This window comes from Gopherus flavomarginatus, chromosome 6 (assembly GCF_025201925.1).
Source record: "Gopherus flavomarginatus isolate rGopFla2 chromosome 6, rGopFla2.mat.asm, whole genome shotgun sequence".
Taxonomy (NCBI): domain Eukaryota; kingdom Metazoa; phylum Chordata; order Testudines; family Testudinidae; genus Gopherus; species Gopherus flavomarginatus.
The window spans coordinates 127,487,655-127,510,311 of record NC_066622.1 but is presented as its reverse complement, the minus strand read 5'-3'; the positions used below and the strand labels follow the sequence as shown (position 1 = coordinate 127,510,311).

At 44.1% G+C, this 22,657-nt stretch overlaps 1 protein-coding gene across 1 annotated transcript in view; it reads left to right on the top strand.

Moving 5' to 3' along the window:
• Nucleotides 1–2,321: 2,321 nt before the first annotated feature.
• TRUB1 (TruB pseudouridine synthase family member 1) overlaps nt 2,322–22,657 on the top strand; it is a 45,550-nt gene continuing 25,214 nt past the window's right edge. Inside the window, exons 1-4 of the mRNA XM_050960772.1 lie at nt 2,322–2,370; nt 3,384–3,980; nt 6,120–6,215; nt 13,556–13,611. Coding sequence (XP_050816729.1) covers nt 2,322–2,370; nt 3,384–3,980; nt 6,120–6,215; nt 13,556–13,611 — 798 coding nt within the window. The remainder of the gene's footprint in view (nt 2,371–3,383; nt 3,981–6,119; nt 6,216–13,555; nt 13,612–22,657) is intronic.

The window sequence follows — 22,657 nt, the reverse complement described above, 5'->3', positions numbered from 1 at the left end:
AGTGCTTGCTCATATCCATTCCAATTAGGTGATTCCCAAGCCTTACCTAGGCGGTGGGGTCGGAGCGAGACGTTGCGGAATGTAAAACCGCTGCGCCGAAGGCGGCATCGTCTCTAGCCTGCTGGACCAGTGCATAGTGTGATGCAAAGGTGTGTACGGAAGACCAGGTGGCCGCGCGGCAGATTTCCTGTATGGGAACATAGGCCAAAAACGCGGCAGATGAGGCTTGAGCCCGAGTAGAATAGGTGGTAAGAGGACCCGTTGGAACATGGGCCAAGTCGTAACATGCCCGAATGCAGGATGTCATCCAGGATGCAATACGCTGAGAGGAGATTGCCATGCCCTTCATGCGTTCCACCACTGCCACAAATAATTGAGGTGAACGGCAGAAGGGCTTGGTCCTCTCAATGTAGAAGGCGAGAGCCCTTCAGACATCTAACGAATGGAACTGTTGCTCTCGTCTCGAGGAATGCGGCTTTGGGCAATAGACTGGCAGGAAGATGTCCTGGTTAACATGAAAGGCGGAGACGACCTTAGGGAGGAACGCCGGGTGTGGTCGCAGCTGTACCTTGTCCTTATGGAACACAGTATATGGAGGGTCCACAGTTAATGCCCGAAGCTCCGAGACTCGTCTAGCCGAGGTGATAGCGACTAGGAAGGCCACTTTCCAGGACAGGTACAGCAGCGAGCATGTGGCTAAAGGTTCGAAAGGGGGCCCCATGAGCCTGGTTAAGACAAGGTTCAGGTCCCAGGTAGGGGTAGGCCGTTTGACCTGTGGGTATAGTCGCTCCAAGCCCTTGAGGAATCTTGACACCATAGGGTGGGAAAAAACTGACTTGCCAGCCTCGCCCGGATGGAGGGTGGATATAGCCGCTAGGTGTACTCGTAGAGAGGAGATCGCCAATCCCTGCTGCTTGAGAGACCACACGTAGTCCAGAATAGTGGGGACTAATACGGAATGTGGAGAAAGGCTGTGCTGGTTGCACCAGTGGCAGAAGCGCTTCCATTTCGCGAGGTAGGTCGAGCGCGTGGAAGGCTTCCTGCTACCCAGCAACACTTGCTGTACTGCGGCGGAACAGCGCAACTCCGACTGGTTTAACCAGCCAGGAGCCATGCAGTCAGATGGAGGGACTGCAGGTCCGGATGGCGCACCCTGCCGAACTCTTGCGTGATCAGATCCGGCCAAAGAGGCAGGGGAATTGGGTCTGCCAGGGACAGGTCAGGCAGCATGGTGTACCAGGGCTGCCTTGGCCAAGCCGGAGTGATCAGGATGAGGCGAGCTCTGTCTCTCCGGAGTTTGATCAGGACTCGGTGGATGAGAGGGAAGGGTGGAAAGGCATAACAAAGACGTCCCGTCCACGGGATCAGGAACGCGTCCGACAGGGAGCCCGGGGAGCGACCCTGTAGAGAGCAGAACACCTGGCATTTCCTGTTCATTCTGGAAGCAAACAGGTCTATGTGGGGAAATCCCCACCTCCAGAAAATCGAATAAAGGATGTCCAGACGGATGGACCATTCGTGGGATAGAAAGGATCTGCTCAGGTGATCCGTGAGGTGTTCCATACTCCCGGGAGAAAGGAGGCCACTAGATGTATAGAGTGGGCTATACAAAAGTCCCACAGGTGTATTGCTTCCTGACACAGCGGGGAGGACCAGGTCCCGCCCTGTTTGTTGATGTAATACATGGCCGTTGTGTTGTCTGTGAACACTGCAACACAACGGCCGTGTAAATGGCGCTGAAACGTTTGACATGCCAATCGGACCTCTCGCAGCTCGTGCACATTGATGTGGAGCGTCAGTTCCCGTGGCGACCAGAGGCCTTGTGTGCGCAGGAGCCCCAGGTGGGCACCCCAGCCCAGCGAGGACGCGTCCGTTGTCAGGGACACAGAGGGCTGGGGGGGGGGGTGAAACGGCAGGCCCGCACACACTTGGGATGACGTCGTCCACCAGCCGAGGAAGCCTAGAACATCCGGTGGAATCATTAGGATTGTGTCTATGGCGTCCCCGCCTGGCCGACAGACTGACGTGAGCCAGGTCTGCAGCGGGCGCATGCGCAGTCTTGCATGCCTCGTGACGAAGGTGCATGCCGCCATGTGCCCCAGGAGAGCGAGGCAAGTACGAGCAGAAGTGGTCGGAAAGGCTTGCAGACTTTTGACCAGGGAGACTATGGCTTGGAACCAGTGCAGGGGTAAACTGGCTGTCGCAAGGTTGGAGTCCAGCATAGCCCCGATAAACTCTATCCTCTGTGTAGGCACCAGAGTGGACTTGTCAGGGTTGACAGTCAAGCCTAGACTCACAAATAGCTCCCTGATGATGGCAACATGGCCGAGCACCTGCGCCTCCGAAGTGCCTCAGATAACAGTCGTCGAGGTAAGGGAAGACGTGAATAAGACGACGGCGCAGGGAAGCAGCGACGACCGCCATACATTTGGTGAAGACCCAAGGGGCCGAGGAGAGACCAAAGGGAAGGACAGTAAACTGGTAGTGATCCTGATTTACCACAAAGCGCAGATACCTCCTGTGCGGAGGATAAATTGCAATGTGGAAATATGCGTCCTTCATGTCAAGAGCGGCGTACCAGTCTCCGGGATCCAGGGAAGGAATGATGGTTCCTAAGGATACCATGCGGAACTTGAACTTTTTGATGAATTTGTTCAGTCCTCGCAGATCCAGGATGGGTCGGAGGCCCCCTTTTGACTTGACGTGCTCCACAGTTCCAACGACCGACACGGGCGGTAAGAAGGAACTGAGGAGCGGATGGGCCAGCAGGGGTATATACCAGGCACCATACCGGCGCCACTCCAGGGGGCGACCTGCCGGCCCACCGAGTGTTGCTAGGGTAAAAAGTCTCCGACGAACGTGCACGCGGCGCGCGCACACCTAATTGGAATGGATATGAGCAAGCACTCAAAGAAGAACCTGTGTTTCTAATTTAGTCAGTGCAATGTTCAAGCCTTCAGCACTTTAAAAACCAACGTGTGATAACTGGAACCACCACCACCAAGTTTTGTCCCCTGCTGCGCCTCTGTCAGCTCAGCTGTTCAAGAGTCTTCAGTTTTATTGGGAGTTTAATCATCCTGGGTCATCAGCTGTAATTGTTTCCCCCACGCTCCCCACTGGTTCTAACGCCTTCAATATAAACTGCGAGGACTCTGAAGAAAGACAAAGTGAGCCAGGGCAATAAAAAACGCAAAGTGTCTGTGACAGGGACGAGCAAAACAACTCATGGAGAATAGAGCCGAGAGGAGAACGGGGCAGTTTTCTGCCCTCTCCCATCCCCCGCATGGGGCACAACAGAACCCCACCCCCCATGCGCCTCTAGCCAAGCTGCGTGGTGCCATCCCTGTGACCCCCTCCCCTCGACCAGGCGTTTCTCTGGAAAGCGGCTCACCCTCTGCACAACGCTGTGCACACGCTGCAGCCTGTGCACCGCGGGGGAACGGAATCCCGGCCCCTCCCGGGGGCCACGGCCCCCCGCCCCTGGGCCGCCCTGACACCGCTCAACCCGCGGCAGCAGAGCCCAGCCGAGCTGCAGGCTGCGGCCTCTCTACCCATCTCCGCTCGCACCCGCCGCAGGCTGCAGCGCCCGGGGCCGGGCAAAGCCTCCGCCCAGCCCAGCCCAGCCCCGCCGCGCCGGGCGAATACTACATCTCCCAGCACCGCCTGCAGCGCGAGCCTGCGCGTGAGCGGGGCACCGGGCTCTGCCTTGCTGCGGCCCGGGCCCCACGTGGGTAGAGGGGAAGCGCGGCTCCAGAAAGCCGGGCCGGAGCCGCCGGCCCTTGGCCTCCACGGTGCATCTTTAGTCTGGGCGAGCCCGGCCCGGAGCGTGGCTGAGATGGTGCACGGGAAGCTGGGGCATGTTATGGCCAACCCAGCAGCAGCTAAACTGCTCTCTCTGAGCGGGCTGTTTGCTGTGTATAAACCCAAAGGGCCCACTTCAGCTAATGTGCTCAACCAGCTGAAGGAGAAGCTGCTGGCAGGTACTGCAGGGATGGGGAAGGGGCAGGATGTCGCCCTAGGGCTGAGTGGGGGAGGGCACGGCGGGTGTTTCAAGCTGGGACTGCGGGTACGCTGGGAGGAGGCAGGTCTGGATGACACATGCTGGGAGCTTCGTGCTCTAGGAGTCCCACACACCATTAGTGCTGAGAGTATCAGTCTGCACACAGTACTTTGCCCTCTAAATGTATGTCTGCAAATCCAATTGCTGCACCATCAGTTTCCCCTTTGCAGGTGGCTGGGGACCCCTTGCCTGTGTAATTGTCCCATTCCAGTTACCCCAGGCCCAAGTAAGGGTTTTGTGTGTGCAAATTATTGCCTGTGTGTAGCTTCCTTGCTGTGCAATTTCTACCTTCACCCCTTCATATCCCCTAATCAGCATAGTTTGAATCCACACCTAATTTGTGGCCGCTCCTTCATCTGTGCATGGAGGTAATCGTGAGTTTACTTGACATACAAATTCTGATACCAGAGGTGCACCTGGAAGTTTCAAAGCAAGTTTAAAAATCTGGATTTTCCAGGGCTGCAAAGCTGGAAAAGTCTAATTGAGGGATACTTTGGTTAAAGGGAAGTGAGACTTGTAAAATGTCTGTTAAAATCCATATAGACAAAAATCCTTAGTCACAGGAAGGAGACACTAAAAACTGTCCTAACATTAAATCCAAAATGAAAGTGCCACTTTCATTCAGGTGTCTGATTTCACAAACATGTTATCCATTTGTGTTCACCTACCTAGGCTTTCTCAAGCTTCTGATATGTATTTGAGCTTCCTCTTTGTGATTTTAGTATCCCAGCAAATACAGGCAATATCTAAATCATAACTCCTAGGAACATATTACCTTTTCCTTTTCAAAGTTCATATCACTGTTGTCTGTCATGGAAAGAGAGAGCCAGAAAAAGTGTATTTTCTCCTTAGTTTTTCAGATTGTTTACTCTAGTGGGTCCTGCTCTTGCAGTATGGTCCATGGTGGTGGATTCTTATGCCTCCATCAAGTCCCACTGAAATAATTTTAGTCCCACCCAGAGGCCCATGAGTCTGTCTGAGTGGAACAGAATTTAAGGATTGTGAATAACAGGGTTGGATCACTACAGAACCAATCCCCACTGACTTCAGGTGGGCTCCATGCCATTCCTCTCCATAGTGAATTGCAGGGTTGGGGTTTAAGATTGTAACCTCCTTAAGGGGCAAGGACCATGTTATCTTGTATACAGCACATAGCATGATGAAGCCCTGATCCTAATTGGAGATTACAGAACCTCCTGCAGTATAAGGCCCCAATCCTGCATGGAAAACTGCAGTAGACACCTATTGAGTGGGGCTCCATGCAGGCACAGGGGTCTGCCCATGAGAGTCCCAGTGCTGGATTTATGTCTGTGTAGCATAATTACAGTTGTAGCACTTTGTTGACAGCTAGTTTCAAAGTTCTTCTTTGTATGAGACTCTCACTGTAACAAAAGAGAGAGAAAAACACTTGAAATAATAGGAAAGTTGTTATAAAGCTATAGAAAATTGGAAAGGGGACTTGGGGGCATGTGTATATTCAGTTGACTTGCTTTCAAGTTTATAATGGTCCAGAGAGTCTGCTGAATGTTTCTTTTTTCAGGGAGTGATCAAGGCTGTGGAATTCCTAGATGGGATTGTAACAGGCCAGTCACATTACGCCACACGAGACTATTTATTATATGCCATAACAGCAGATGGGCAACAAAGAGCAAATTCCACTCAGTTGCATATAGACATCCCTATTGAAACCATTCATGGAGCTGAGTGGTGTGTGGCCCATTAAGTGCAATCAAATAAACAAGAAGGCTCAGTGATGCTTTCTGTGAGTGTGTTCAGCCGCTGATAGTGTTACATGTTTCATTAATGAAACAAATCAAGTAACCTGTCCACTCTGGTGTTTCTTGTATATGCCTTTAACACTTCTGTGTATAATGGTGCATAAGATTATTTATAATTAGCTGATAGCTAATTGTGTGTGTGTGTGGGTGTGTATATAATTCATGATTTCATCAGAGCATGGAGAAACATTATTTCCATTGAATGTTTTCTTTTTTAATGTATTGCATGTGCCATGTTCTGAGGTTGTTCTGTAATGCATTTTGTCAATTTATTTTTGCAGAAGCTGGTATACAAAAGTGTGCAAGAAAAAGGAAAAAACAGATTTTGAAGATTGGACATGGTGGGACTCTAGATAGTGCAGCTGCAGGAGTTCTGGGTAAGTAAAATATGCATATCTGCAATATCTTTGTTTTTATTTAATCAATTATACTTCTAATAGCCTGAGAAACAGGTACTTCTGTTTGGCTAAGCTGGTGTTTTGTAGCTTCTGTAATTTTCTGTAGTGTTTGTTGTTATAATAATGCTTTATATTTCTGTGTCTTTATCTCAGAAGATCCCAAAGTTCTTTAGAGACTAGAGTTGTGTAGGATTCAGTTCAGTTATGAAGTGCAGCAACACAGTAGTTCCGGATAGGAAGTGAAAAATAACCCATCTAATAAGGCATCAATGAAGTTTCTACTCTTATTATCTCTCAGTGATTTCTATAGCAAGTGTGTTCAATTAATGGTATTGGAATAATAATTGCCAGCTGTGTAAACTCAGCCTTGAGTCCAAGAGTTAAGATGGATGAATTCCAATTTGCACAACATCATCAATAATTTTGTCGAAGAACAACATAGAACAGAATCTGCAGCTTCCATAATCTTAGCTGTGTTGCTCTGCAGGGCTTAAAGGAATAAAAGCAGTAAAAATTCTGTTTTGTAGTTAAATTCAACAGGTGTGACTGTGAATATACATAGGGAAGAGATCCATTGAGTTTTGACATAGTCACTTCTCAAAGTAGAACTGTGCTTCAGGGAGACAGAGTCTGTTCCTAATGGCTGCCAGTGTGTTGGTAATTGTCTCTCTGTGGCCTGCATGCATTGTAAAATATAACTCCCACAGACTAGAAGTAAACTTTAGCTCTGCTTGTTCCAATTTCCTGTTTACTCGGTTGCCATTTGATGAAGAACATTGTGTCTGGTTCTGAAGCGGAAGGTTCTTTTTCTTGCACAGATGTTCCCATTGAGCACATTATTTCTTGTTGTGGGAAGTCATCAGCATTGATCCAGAAAACAAAACACAAAAAAAAAATCATTGAGGCTTTTTAATTGCTTCTCCTACTGTCTTCTGGCAGCCAGTGGGCTCCAGAGCTTGCATCTGTGGCATGACAGAATTTATTCAAGCTCAATGTACGTCTGGTAAAGACAGAAGAGTGCATCACCTTAATATGTTTCCGATCGATGCTTCACAAGGGCAAAGGATGTTTTCTTCTAGTGACAAAGAAAAATCAATGCAGGCCAAATAGAAAAGGACAGAATTGGTAGGTGGGTGGGAGTGAATGCTTTAAAATTTCTAAAGATGTGAGAAGGAATAGTTGGGGGAAGGGAAGAAATAAAAGAGAGAGAATTTTTTTGTTACTTTTTCTAAAAGTTCAGTTAGCTGTTCTCTATTGTCTCCGGCGTATTGGTGGTGGTGAGGAAAGCTTTCTTCCACCTACAAACCAGCATCACAAGAAGTCTTTGAGGCTACTAAACATCTCCTCTTGATCTGTGCATCTGTGGCCTCAAATTTCAAGATCTGTGCTCTGATTCTTTCTCTCTGCTTGATATCAGACCTTTCTGCCTATTTGTAACAGCTGGGTGAAAGCACTCTCACCACTGACGTTCGAGCATTTGAGAGATCACTAGACCAGGGGTAGGCAACCTGTGGCACGAGTGCTGAAGGCGGCATGCAAGCTGATTTTCAGCAGCACTCACGCTGCCCGGGTCCTGGCCACCGGTCTGGGGGGCTCTGCATTTTAATTTAATTTTAAATGAAGCTTCTTAAACATTTTAAAAACCTTATTTACTTTACATACAACAATAGTTTAGTTTTATATTATAGACTTAGGCCTTGGCTACACTGGCACTTTACAGCGCAGCAACTTTCGCGCTCAGCGGTGTGAAAAAACATCCCCCTGAGCGCTGCAAGATACAGCGCTGTAAAGCCTCAGTGTAATCAGTGCCGCAGCGCTGGGAGCGAGGCTCCCAGCGCTGCAAGCTACACCCGTAGAGGATGTGGTTCACGTGCAGCGCTGGGAGAGCTCTCTCCTGGCGCTCCGACGACACTCACACTTCAAAGCGCTGCCGCGGCAGCGCTTTGAAATTTCAAGTGTAGCCATACCCTCATAGAAAGAGACCTTCTAAAAATGTTAAAATGTGTTACTGGCACTCAGAACCTTAAATTAGAGTGAATAAATGAAGACTCGGCACACCACTTCTGAAAGGTTGCTGACCCCTGCACTAGACAATGCTTGAGCAAGGCCTAATACAGTTCAGTTTGGGGTTTTTATTAAGGAGCAGCCTGGCTCTAATGTAAAACCTTTGGAAAACTTTAGACCAAACGTTTCTGATTGTCTCCCTCAGTGGGTCGAGGTCTGCCCCAGAATAGGAGTTGAACAGACTGTAGTTATGTGAAGTGTGGTGGTTACATGATGGAAGGTAAGAGAAAGCAGAAAATTGTACAAGCACTTTGATGTGAAAATCAGTTCAATCACCGTCTTGACAAGGCAGAAGTCACCATTTATCCTCTCAGAATTGAGTGTAGGCTGGGGAATGGTTGGTGCATGGAAGTCTTCTGAGATAAGAGACACCAACTTGGGTAGTGGCTGATGTTCACTAGTTAGCCATGAAATAGGTTCAAAGTGTCAGCAGCAGCCCTGAAAGCTTCCTCCACCCCCCTGCTAGTCTGCCGGTGTGCTTCTACCCTGACCTGTAGTGCCTACCCTTTAGAGGTGAGAGCAGTTCAGTCTGCATGTTCGTATGAGCTTCAACTTCTCTTCTGAACCTGGCATACGTTCTGCAACCAGTGTTGCATTTGGTATAGATCACAGACTATCAGATTATGACCACTTTCAATCGCTATTTACCTAAGCTGTATTTGAATCGGTGACCTAGAAGTTAATGACTTCATAGCGCATATTTACATTGCAATAAAAAACCCTTGGTACCAAGTCTTAAAGCCTGGGTCCACTCACTCAGGTGCCAGGGGCTCACACTATGGGGCTAAAAGTAGTAGTGTAGAAGTCTGGCTCAGGCTAGAGCCTGGGCTCTGAAACCCAGAAGGAGGTGGGTCTGAGCACGTTTTCACTACTATTTTTAACTCCATAGTGCAAGCCCAAGTCAGTTGACCCAGGTTCTGAGACTCATAGCTATGGTTTTTTTTTTCTTTGCAGCATAGATGTATCCATAGTATGTTGTTGTATCCCATGAATTATGGTGGTAAAACAAATGGACGTGGAAAAGAGCTATTGAGTCGGTCTCCCAGCCGCTACAGGATGGTTCTCTATGGTGCATGCTAACAGTGTTTTGTCCAGTCTGGTTCTAAATACTCTAAGTGGTTGTGGCCCTGTCCACTTGCTCTGAAGGTATATCTTGAGCGAGGCCTAATACAGTTCAGTTTGGGGTTTTTATTAAGGATCAGCCTGGCTAGCAGGGTTAGCTCAGTGGTTTGAGCATTGGCCTGCTAAACCCAGGGTTGAGAGTTCAATCCTTGAGGGGGCCACCTAGGGATCTGGGGCAAAAATCAGTACTTGGTCCTGCTAGTGGAGGCAGGGGGCTGGACTTGATGACCTTTCAAGGTCCCTTCCAGTTCTAGGAGATAATTAATGGAGATATCCTAATCTATATTGGCAATAAAAGACCTGCAGAATGATGATAGTTGACCTGGGCTTGTGGGGCTCACGCTACAGGGTTATACAATTGCAGGGTAGTCATTAGGGATTGGGCTGAAGACCCAGTGAGGGGGGTAGATCTTGGAGCTCAAGCTCCAGTCCAAACTCAAAGATTTATACTGCTATTTTTAGTCCCGAAGCCCGAGCCCCACAAACCCGAGTCAGCTGACCCAGGCTCTGCGATTTGATGCTGCGGGTTTGTTATTACAGTGTAGATGTTGTGATGTTGCACTCCGTATGTTTATGGAAATATGCTTGAGTGTAAATGTAATGTAACTGGAATATACTTTATGCAAAAGGTCTCTTGTAAAGTATCATTACAAAACTTATAATCTACTGAGTGTGTTCATCCTATTTGTATGAATGTATCATTCTTGTATCTGAAAGTAGGAAAATAAAATATAACTCTGGGGTCCTATTGTAATTATGCAAAGTGTGGACTATTAGTGGTGGTTCAGAATCTTGATGGCTCCCATTGATTAGGACAGTTGATTGTAGATGGTTTATTTACCTACAAGCCTTCCTGTGGACGTGGGGACCAGCCTGTGGGTAATGAAGAGTGAGGTCTTATAGTGACATGTGACCATGTCACCTGATACTGGAATCCATATTAAACCTGGTGCTTTTCCATTTAGAAGGAGGGGTGGGAACCCAGAGAGACAAAGGATTCCCACCTTGGGCCAAAGCTATAAAAGTGGGTGGAGCAGAACAAGGAGGATTGCCGGTTATGAAAGTCTCCTAGTTGTCACCTGATCTGGAACTAACAAGAATTGTACTGGGGAAAGGATTGGTCCCAGACTAGGAAGGAGTCTAGTCTGTGAAAGAAGCTGATTGGAACATCTCTGAGGGTGAGATTTACCTGTATTCAGTTTCTTAATGTATGAGGCTTAGACTTGCATGTTTTGTTTTATTTTGCCTGGTAACTTACTTTGTTCTGTCTGTTATTACTTGAAACCACTTAAATCCTACTTAATAAAATCACTTTTGTTTATTAATTAATCCAGAGTAAGTGATTAATATCTGGAGGAGCAAACAGCTGTGCATATCTCTCTATCAGTGTTATAGAGGGCAGGCAATTTATGAGTTTACCCAGCATAAACTTTATACAGAGTAAAACAGATTTATTTGGGGTTTGGATCCCATTGGGAGCTGGGTGTCTGGATGCTGGAGATGGGAAACCTGCTGAGCTGTTTTGGTTAAAGTCTGCAGCTTTGGGGTCGTGGTTCAGACCCTGGATCTGTGTTGCAGCAGACTTGCATGTCTGCCACAACAAGGCAGGGTTCTGGAGTCCCAGGCTGGCAGGGAAGACAGGCTCAGAGGTAGTTATTGCAAAATTGCTAAAAATCATATAGTTTAATGACACAGGGAAATGGTAGGTCCAATCTTAATGCCAGTTCAGGGATATGAGTCCCATTATTTCAGCTACTTGGAGTTCTTGCCATGCCTGAGGGGGCACTATGATTTAAAGACAAGCAAAATAATTCTTCAGCTGGCTAAATTGCTTTTGTCTTTGTGTTGGGGAAACTCTCAGAACATTTTTAAGTTAGAGCTTTAACTTTCTTTTATTCAGTCAGTTTTCTGAGATATCCCTTTAGTTCCATCAAGGTTTAATAGAAGTGGAAATTTTATTTCAAATGAGTCCAAACACTCCAATGTTGCATATAAAAGTATTTAAACTCTTAGAAGTCATTTTAAACTGAAATGATTGTTAAATAAAGTCTTTCAACTTAAAGAGTTATGCAGCGAGATTATGTCTTATTTCTTACCAATCTACGGAGGTTTTTCTTGCCTTCCTGAGTATGGTAAGGAATTGGTTAACCATTGCTAGGTAACTAATTAAGTTTCCAATTAATATGAATGATTTTATACTCTGATGGCTTCTTATATTAGCAATCTGTTATAGCAAGGTCATTTGATTCCATTTTTTACATAAAACATCCACTGTTCACATAATAGTGGTATTGAGGCAGTTATTACATTTGCAAATACACATTTCAGAGCATTTAAGGGACAACCAAGGTTTTCACCTTCAAAAGGAAACATAGTTAGACATAACTATCATCCATTAAACGCTGTCCAACCATAAATGTTTTTCTTACCATTTGAAGACTTTAGAGCAATTGTAAAATAAATCAGTTTCAATAAAGTTAATTCTAGAAGTCTTTGGTTTTTTTCCCTTTGCAAGGGGGAAGGATAAAGAGGGCCTCTTTTATTACTTAGTTTCTAGCTCTGATAATGCATTGTAAACATCACCCCCCTTTGGAATATCCTGAATACACAACTATTTCTTTCTAAAACACAAGTATTTTAAGAAGTTTTATTTTCTTGAGATAAAGATCGTGTCTATACCAAACTAGTCTCCTGTTCTTTAACGAGACACTCTTGTTGTTTGCTTGTCTTTTGACCAAATGGTTCCTACATTTACAGCTTGTAATTAACTTCTATCAAATAGTTATTGTGATTTGTCCCTTGTATAGACTAACACTTTTATGCTATTTTGAAAGAGGTATGTAAAAAAATATATAGACTGTTAAAGCAAAACAGAAGTTGTAAAGCTGCATTCCAGAGCATGTATAAACGCACTTGGAGGTAATATATTTGGTTTTATGGCTACAGAGGTGTCCTCCTCTGTGACACTTTTGGTGCCGGTTACTGGTTGATGGAAAGCAAAGACTTCCTATGGATTCCCTTAGCATTTGATTTCATTAATTAGCAATTAAAAACTTAAGCCCATGAGCTATCATATTCTTCGAGTATTGTGTGTGGAAATAATTGTATGTCCTAAAATTGAGTAAAGGCAAGATTATACTAATTAACAATATAAAAGAGAATTACAATAATTTATTAATAACCATTTTGCAGCAATATTGAGGTGTATCCCCTACACAAAGTAGTACTGGAGAATCCTACCATATACTCTTTGTATGGCGATGACAGTTTTACAAATGCGTGGTTATAATGTTTCTGGTTTTCTTGTTTTCCTGTTCATGTTCTATCTACTATTTCTGAACACTGTGCAGAAAACCAATGGAAAAAGTTAGTAAAGAAAAACATGTTACTGTAGGAAGTTTTAATGTGGATCCTAACACAGTAAAGAGATTTTTCTACCCGTTTACTTTGAAAATCTGATTGTTAATCGCTTTGACATGTCAAAGTGTAGTTTAAAATTGAAAAAAACAGTGGGCCACACAAACACATGAACCTGCCTGTTTGATTTATAAGTGATCCTAGCAAGAGACTCGGGGACTTCATGATTATTTTACTTTATTGCCCTGGTCCTATCTGTGCCGAAGTAATTCTATTATGTTATTTTCTGCTACCTTAGCTGCATTACTACAGGTCGCTAATAACCTTTAAATGGTCCATTAGTTACAGCGATGGCTTTGGCTTATTAATAATGAACCTTGCCAAAGACTTTAACAGGCCAGACTGAGAGCCATAGTTTGTGCTATGTCTTTCTTTACTGATGACTGAAAGTACAGCAAAATAAATCCAATCACAGCGTAGAATTAAAGCATTTTAACAATAGGCAAAGCTTATCTGTCTTCTGCTTCTTGTCCTTTCCTCAGCCCCAGCAGATAGAACATCAGAGGTATTTTCTCTTAGGCAATATCTTTATCTTTTGGTATCCTCCTCTTAAAAGACTCATTCAGCTGATCATGATAATTGAGGCCATTTATATGCAAGCAGTGCAGGAAATGTGTTATTTCTGAGTAGCGTGATGTATGACAGTGAGGAGAGGGAGGTTGTGAATCTAGTCATTGGAATAGAATGATGTGATATTTCTCTTTCTGTCTTTGCAGTGGTCGGTATTGGAAAAGGAACTAAAATGCTGAGCAGTATTTTGGCAGGTTCCAAGGTACGGCACACTAAGTTATTGGTCTTAATATTTTTTTCATTGTCAAGGTGAATCGTAATACAGGCAACTAAAACACTCAGCATTAAGCAAGGACCCAAAGTGTTGCTATTATAAGCATACTAAACTGTTTGTCGGAAACCCTTGTCTCTCTGATGATGTCCCAGAGAGTAGGAAGATTTTTTCAATGTTCAGTTCCTTGTAGATTTTAAATAATATGAGATGTAGAAACACAATAATGAATGATGTCCTGTAAATATTTTTCTGTTTTTAAATCAAAACTTTTAAATCCCATCCTCCCTATCTTTTCTTCAAGTAGATATAAGAGTAATGCTATGATTCTTCCATCACAAGCTGTTACGAAATTACATCTGTTCTTCACATCTGCTTTTTAAAAAAATTTCATGCAGTCTTAAAAGATGAAACCCTCGTGTTTTTTTTTTTAATCTTTATCATTATTGCTATAATGGCTAGATGCAAGCGGGGATGAGGGCTCCATTGTGCATAGTCCCAGCCCCAAAACATTTGACACAAAATGTTACAAGCAAGTGTGACCAAAATTAAGAAGGGAGGATAAAGGTGACAAAAGTAATCTATGTAATCACACAAACTTATATATGTGGTTCCTGATGTTTCCAAATTGTCTTAGATTTTAAAAAAGCAAATGAACAGCAGTTTCCCATGGATGTATGACCAGATCATTAGTTGGTTGACTTTCTTGTAGGTATCACAGCAAAAGTTGGTGAAAAGGAAGGAATTGGAGGAGGAGTGGGTACTGGTGTTCTGGTTTAATTCCATTGGGGAGTTCCATGTATCGAAGGCAGCATGACATACAGTGCATAGATGGTTCTAGGAGTGGCTGTCAAACAGACCTGCAAGGCTAATAAACAACTTTATGTTAATGTTTTCTTATTCAAAACACACTGTGCACTTGGGACATTATGTGCTCCTAGACTCTGATTTTAAGGACTCTTTGATCAGAGGAACATAAACCCATTTAGATTATAAACCCTTCAGAGCACAGATGGTCTCTCTGTTTCCTGGGTTTGTACAGCATTCAGCATGGTGGGACTCCAGTCTTGAATGGGGATTTTGGGAGCTATCATAATATATGAAGTAATAGAGTTAGTAAAGTTAACCAACAGAGTGTACAATCACACAAAATAGAAAAGCATCATGTATTACCAGCTTAAGGACTGATCCTGCAAACATTTACCTACCTAAGTAGCATTAGTCCTGTGAGGAATTCCTTTATCATCAACTGGGCTACTCACATGAATAAATTCTGTGCATAAGTATTTGCAGGATTGAGATATTAGTATGCAAAGCACAAGTGACAAGAAGTGGATTTGGAGAGCTCTCATTCTGCATAGTTAACAGATGGGAGCTTGACTTACCTCTGCTTGTATTTTCTGACTAGTCGCATCAAAACCTTGGCTTGTGTGTTTACATTTCCGGGAGATAGATGTTGGGTAAGTGGATACGTGGACCTACTCCAGTTATCCAGCAGGGTTGGTTCCAGCCCTGGGTGTTAGAGGTTTTGCACACTATCTTGAAAGCTGAAAATGTAAAGTCCTGTTGTTTTAGAGAATACTTTTAAAATGGGCAAGAATAGGAGATGAAGAAATCAATTCAGCAGTCAAGAGATCTCCAGATTTTGTTACTTTAGGAAAGTCAATAATGACTTAAAAATAATTGACTTTTTCAAGTCAATTGACAGCTCCTCTAATGCATTTCATGCTGACTATTTATTTTTTTTCCTTTTTTTCACATCTGATCCATGCCAATGAACTATTTATAGATGCTGTGGTGGTGATGATTTGAATTAGAGCCTGACTGATAGTCACCCAGGTTTAAGAAGAAATAAAAGACAGAAAATCAGTTGTGGCAATAGGGCCTGATTCAAAGTCCCTTGCAGTCAATTGCGATGCAGTTTTAGATTTGATTTTGGTAAGTAATGAGGATGTCATAGAAGAGCTAGTCATAGGAAATAACTTCGGCTCAAGTGATCATGAGTTTATTTAGTTTAAATGAAATGGAAGGATAATCAAAACCAATCAGCTATGGATTTTGGTTTCAAAAGGAAAGACTTTGGGAAATTAAGGGAATTTGTTGAAGACATCAGCTGGATTGAAGCACTTGAAGACTTAAATGTGGAAGAGGCTTGGGATTTATAGTGTTGTTAAAAAAAAAAAAAGAATAAGAAAGAATGAGGTTGGGCGCTGTTCGGTGTGGAAGGGAAGGAGGTTGAAGAGATATGGCCCAAAAACTAAATGAATATTTTGCCTTGGTTTTCAGTAAGGATGATAATATGGAATATGGGTATGAAGGCAGGATGACAGATGGAAATGAGTGTATGGAAATGACCACATCTGAGGTGGGAGAAAAATGTGAAGATCTTAATGTGATCAAATCAAGGGGGACCAGATAATTTCCATCCCAGAATACTGAAAGAACTGGCGCATGAGATTGCTAGCTTAGGAGCAAGGATTTTTAATAAATCTTATCTATTTGGGGCTAGTGCCATATGACTGGAGTATAGCTAACATTGTAACTATATTTAAGAAAAGGAGAAAACAGTGATCTTGGCAATTGAAGACCTGTTAGTCTGCCCTCAGTAGGGTGCCTAAGAACTGTGGTTCTCAAACTGTGGGTCATGATCTGATTTTAATGGGGTTGCCAGGGCCAGCATTAGACTTGCTGGGACCCAAGGCTGAAGCTGAAGCCCTAGCTCCAGCCCCACTGGGGCGGTAGAAGTCAGGATGTGGCCCCCTCTCTACCACACTTGGGGCGATGGGGCTTGGGTTGTGGTTCCCTCTCCCCTCCCCAGGGTGATGGGGCTCAGGCTCCGCCCCCCCACCCAGGGTCATGTAGTACCTTAGTTGTCAGAAGGGGGTCACGGTGCAATGACGTTTGAGAACCTCTGCCTTAGAACAGATGGTGAAGGAAAGGATAATTAAGTTCATGGAGACAAACAGTAAAGGGGATATAATTCAACATGATTTTCCAAAGGTAGATCATGCCAGATTAACCTGATTTCTTTCTCTGGAAATTAATTAATTTTTTTTCACTAAGGGGAATGCAATAGATCTAACATACATGGACTTAATAAAGCATTTGGTACAGTACTACATGGGATATTATTATGTAAATTAGAGACTTTGGGATTAGTACAAGCACTGTAAAGTGGATAAAGAATTGGCTAAAGGGGAGAAGGCAGTGGGTTTTGTTGAAAGGTTAACTATTGGACTGGAAGGAGGTTACTAGTGGAGTATTGGTCTTGGAATCAGTCTTATTCACTATTTTTATTAATAAGCTTGTCACAAAAAGTAAGTGTGTGCTAATGATTTGGATGACCTTGAAGACTGGAGTGACAGAAATGTGATGAAATACAACAGTATCAAGTGCACAGTCTAAGGGTCTAACAATAAGAATTTCTGCTGCAAACTGGGGGCTCATCATTTGGACATAACGGGGGAAGAGCGAGACCTGGGTGCATGGGTTGATCGCAAGATGACGGAGGCACCAATGTGATGTGGCCGTGAAAAAGGCAAATGTGATCCGAGGCTATATCAAGTGAGTCATTTCCAGTAGCGATAGAGAAGTATTAATGCTATTGCAGAAGTTACTGGTAAGACCTCATCTAGTTCCGGTCTCCCATGTTCAAGAAAGATGAATACAAAGTGGAACAGGTGTAGAGAAGAACTACAAGGATGATGAGGGGAGTGGAGGGCCTATCTTAAAAGAAGATATGGAAAGAGCTTGGTTTGTTTAGCCTAGCAGAAAGAAGGCAGAGAGAGGATATGATTGCTCTCTATACATACATCAGGGGGGATAAAAACCAAAGAGGGGGAAGAGCTATTTAAGATAAAAGACAATGTTGCCACAGGAACAAACTGGCCAGGCTGGAAAGAAGGTTTCTCACTGTCAGAGGAGTGAAGTTCTGGAACAGCCTCCCAATAACAGTTGTGGGGGCAAAGAACCTCTCTCTCTTTAGAGCTGGGCAAATTTATGAGTGCGGTTGTGTGGTGGGGTTGCTTGTGCTAGCAGAGGACAGCAGCGCTGGAGTTTACTTCCACTTTGTCATATGTTCCTAAAAGCTCACGTTTCAGGGCTTCACCTGGCCACCAGGAGGGGGTCAGGAATGGATTCTGTTACTCCCTCTTTCCAGTGTATTTTGGATTTTTTTAGGTCTCCTTCCTCTGATGCATCGTAGAAGGCCACAGCCGGAGATGAGATATTGGAAAGGATGGGCTAGGGCTCTGAGGTAGTACCAAGCAGTCTCTCTCTCAGGTGCTTGGCTGGCTGGTTCTTGCTCACAAGCTCAGGGGTTTTCCCCCAGGTCAGATTGGCAGTGACCTTGGGGGCTTTTGCCTTCCACTGCAGTGTCTGAGTGCGAGCCACTGGCAAGGATCATCCAATTATATCTCTCAATCATTTCCCTGACCTCGCAGGGGCCTTGGCGTTGGTACATCTCACTCACTCTTATTCTCTCACTGTGGCATGTAACCATCTAGTCTCCTGCAGTTTTTACTAATTTCGCCTGGTTTTGGTTGTTGGGTTTAGTGTGAAGGTGCTGGGTTGTGTTAGTGGCTTCTGATATACAGGAGGTTGGACTTGGTCAGGATGGGCAAACCTTTTAGAGCAAGGACTGCATCTGGGTATGGAAATTGTATGGCGGGTCATGAATGCTCACGAAATTGGGGATTGGAGGGTGGGAGGGCTCTGGCTGGGAATGCGGGCTCTGAGGTGGGGCTGGCCATGAGGGGTTGGGATGCAGGAGGGGGATCAGGGCTGGGGCAGGGGTTTGGGGCATGGAAGGGGTTCAGGGGGGCAGGCTCTGGGCAGTGCTTACCTCAAGCAACTCCCAGAAACAGCGGCATGTCCCCCCTCTGGCTCCTATGCAGAGATGCGGCCAGGCGGCTCTGCACACTACCCTGTCCGCAGGTGCCGCCCCTGCAGCTCCCATCGTTTGCGGTTCCCAGCCAGTGGGAGCTGCAGGGGCAGCACTTGGGGTGGGAGCAGCTTGTTGAGCCCTGGCTGCCCCTACGTGTAGGAGCTGGAGGAGGGACATGCCACTGCTTCCGGGAGCCATGCAGAGTGGGGCAAGACCGCGACCCCTCTCCCTGGCTGGAGCACCAGAGCGGGGTAAGCCCTGGCCCCACTTCCTGGTGGGAGCTCGAGGGCTGGATTAAAACATCTGGAGGGCTGGATGTGGCCCCCGGGCCATAGTTTGCCCACCACTGGACTAGGTGATCTGGTATTCCTTCTGGCCTTAACCTCTGACTCTAACCTCTGACCCCTAATTGGGGCCTCCCAATTGACCTTGGCAGGCTTTGGATTAGGCCGATTATACTCATGTAATTTACTATAGTTCTTGAGGTTGAGTCCCTGTTACTTGAGACTTCAACTGTTTATAGTCTGACATCCCCTTTTCAATGCCTTATCCATTACAGAAAAGCTTTGTCATATCAGCTAAATCAACTTTAAATAGTTCTAGCTAAACTAGTACAAAACCTTTAGTGTAGCTCTTAAATCCAACTAGGTTAGTTTAATTTGGTAATTTATTACCACAAGTTAAAATTATTTTTAAGTGAGGGCTAAACCAGTTTGCAAATCTCTGTAGTTGGCTACAGCGGTCTCAGGACTAATAGTAGTTAGCCATGACTATTCTTTATTCTAAAGTTGTTGAAAAAATTTCTGCCTTTTACGTGTCATGCCGTCTACTAGGATTGGAGTGTCTCTTACTTCATCAAACATATGTTTGGTGAAATAATTGTTACTTTTGCTCTGATTTGCTCCTTTTTTATCTTCGATTCCACTGCATTTAGTATGCGTTTCTGCTGGGGATTTTCTTTTTAATTACGTTAAAACTAGCTTCTAGAGACATTAGATCAAGTCTATCAACGTTGGCAGCATAATTACACTAATGGCCCAAAACTTACATTTTTGCTGTGAACTCTATATGGCAGCTCTGCCAAAAATATGAATGTCAGAATTTTTCCAAACGTCCTATCAAACTTAAGCTGATTTGGCTGCCATCAACATGTTTCCCTGATCTGTAATTCATACCGCCTCTGTAAGGATTATCATGCTTTATCAGTTCTGCAATTAAGTGTGTGACCTTCTTAAAGACTAGTCAGAGAAATAGAAATGTCCAGCCAAGTTTCTCAAAGCTCCAAGTTTCTTATCAAGTTCCTTAATATTTTTCCAGAAATAGATGTGTCCCTTTTGGTTTATTTCAAATGTTCCAGCAAAATTGTGGAGTAAATTACAGCATGTGAATGGGCTACTCTTATGACTCAAAGACTGGCATTCTGTGCTTCCTCTGAAAGATGTGGGGTAGTTGGTGATCAGAGTAACTCTATTCCTAAGACTGAGACAATGTGGAGATGTTTGTGGGCAGATAATTTAGAGACCTCTTGCTAACAGCGGAAAGTTTAAAGGAGATCATTGCTTTAGAAAAATCTCTTCCCCACTAAGATGTGCTGTAATAATGTAGCTATGCAAAAAGAAGTTGTGGGCTCATCAGGGAGGTAGGAGGCTTGGCAGCCTAAACAGCTGGCAATGAGATATTGTATTATTCTAATAATAGATATTGTATTATTCTAATAATTCCCAGTGCAGGGGATAGTGTGGGGGAGGGATGTCTCTAGCACAGACCGCCTTTACTGAAGTGGGATAAAACAAGATAGTCAAAACTTCAGGCACCAGGTAGCATGTTCACTCATATTTAGTTATTTGCATTGTAAAGAGCACAACTCTGGCTTCACTCACATTCTCTTCAGCAGGGTCACATGCACCAGGGTGACCCCGAGTCTTCACTGGGGTCATACTAACGTAAACGAGACCAGAAGTTGGGCCATCATGAGCATTCTATGCTCTGACTCCTCAAATACTGACGGGTTGAAAACCTGCTTTTCTTTTCTGGAAGGTAGAATCTCTAGTCATTCTTTTTTTATCTGAAGCCCCAGGAGCTCCAGTGGCTTGTGGAGAATTAGAATTGACTTCCCTGCATTGATTGCAAATGCTCGAGTGGAGAGTAGGTGAATTGAGCATTTGATCTCAAAGGTTGCAGCCTCTCCAGAGGGGCTCACTATCAGAATGTCATCTGGATAATATAAAACCCAAACTCCAGATCACCTCAAAGACTAGAGACAAAAAAGGATCAAGGGGAAAATGAAGATGCTGAATTAGTGGCCTGGTGTGGAACAGTGTGGATTTTTTATAGTTAGAAAACTGAACTCCTGAGGATCCCGAATGGGGCACAGAAACCATTTCAATTATCCAGTCTTTTTAAAGTGCAGCTTCACCATGTTTTGTCTCATAAATGCAGAGCTTGCTTCTTAAGGATTCTTCCGGAGAAACTGGACCAACTTCCTTTGTCGTATGAGAACTTCTTACTGACCTAAAAGTTTATTGTAGCATCATTCTAGGAAGTGACTGATTAGATCCATGGTCCATCTAGTCCAGAATCATTTCTGCAGCGGTTAGTCCCAGATGTTGTAGAGAAAGATGCAAGAGCCTATAATGAAATAAATGTCTCATAGGGAACATTATTTCCTAACCAGTAATTTACAACGGGTTGTCTTATGCCCTGAAGCGTGAGAATTTAGATCCCTTAGTTTTTGTATACTATATAATATAATTGTGGATATAATAATAATGCATATGGATATCTAAGTCTCTTTTGCCTACAAAATACTTGGCCACCATCTTGTGGCAATGAATTCCATGGGGGTAATTATGCTTTTTTTTCCCACTTGTCTTCTCTATTATTGCCATTATTTTGCCTATAAATATACACATATGAGGATATGACTGGCTCTTTGGGGTGGGAAGGGGAACTTTTTCTTTAGGACTAGAATTTTTTGATGCCCTTACATTGACTAGCACCTTACTCCACAAGTGCTCCTCAGTAGTCCTCTAGATTTTAATAGGACTAAAATGTATTCGTCATGAGTAAAGGTATCTGTTTTTGGCCTTTCATCATTGGTGAGGGTTAATAATTAAAAGCATGCACTTGGGGGAAAAAAGGTAAAATGTGAAAAAGAATCCCTTGACTGTTGTGCTATTAGCACTATGAAACACGCTGAAATAAGGGTCAGTTTCCCTGGGAAACTTCTAATCTTGGGTGGGAAGAACCACCTCCTCCCTAAATTTAAGAGTCAATAAAAAACAAATACTCCCTCTCCCATACACTCTATGTTTGCACTGTATCTTCTCCTGTTTCCTTGCTCCCTTGAAAGAGAGATGGTCTGACTCTTCATCTGTTATAGAATTTTACAAGAAGAGCAGAGTCTCGTCGTTGAAATGATGAACAGAAAGAGCTGTGAGGCTGTGTAAAAAGCAGATGCTCCTGTTGCTGTGAAGAGTGAATTGAGCAAGTATTTGCAACCTACTTCCAAGAATATAACACACACACTGGAAAAATGATACATGCCCAAACTACTTATTGTAGACAAATGTTTCCTTTTTTTTTTTTTTTTAACGGAACAATTAAAGATTATGGAGGGTACACTAAGAAATGATTTGTCCTTCTCTTTTACACTGTTCCACAGTGGAGGACAAGGATTCACTGATGAAATTAATATCAGGTAAATTTATCAGTAACAGGAAATACTGCTTCAAAGAATATATAAATAGATGGTGGAGTTTGCTGCTATTTATTATTTGTTGTACTGTAATGCTTAGGAGCCGTAGTTAGGGACCAGGACCCATACAGTAGGTGCTATACAAACACAGAACAAGCATAGTTCTTGTAAATGGAAGTGGCCGGGGCAGAACAATAGCCTTGTTAGGACAAGAGACTGAAATCGAGAGAACTGGGTTCTAGTCACAGGCTTCCTGAGTAAACCTTGAGAAAATCACTTAAACCCAGATTTTTCAAAAGTTGATTTTGAGTGCTTCGATTTTTGTGTACCCACTGTGACACACAAGGCCTGATTGTTTTCATTCATATATATGTTGTGGATGCGAACTGTCTCAAGATGGGCACCTCAAATCAGTGGCAACTTTTGAAGTATGGGTCTTATGTTCCTGCCTCCTC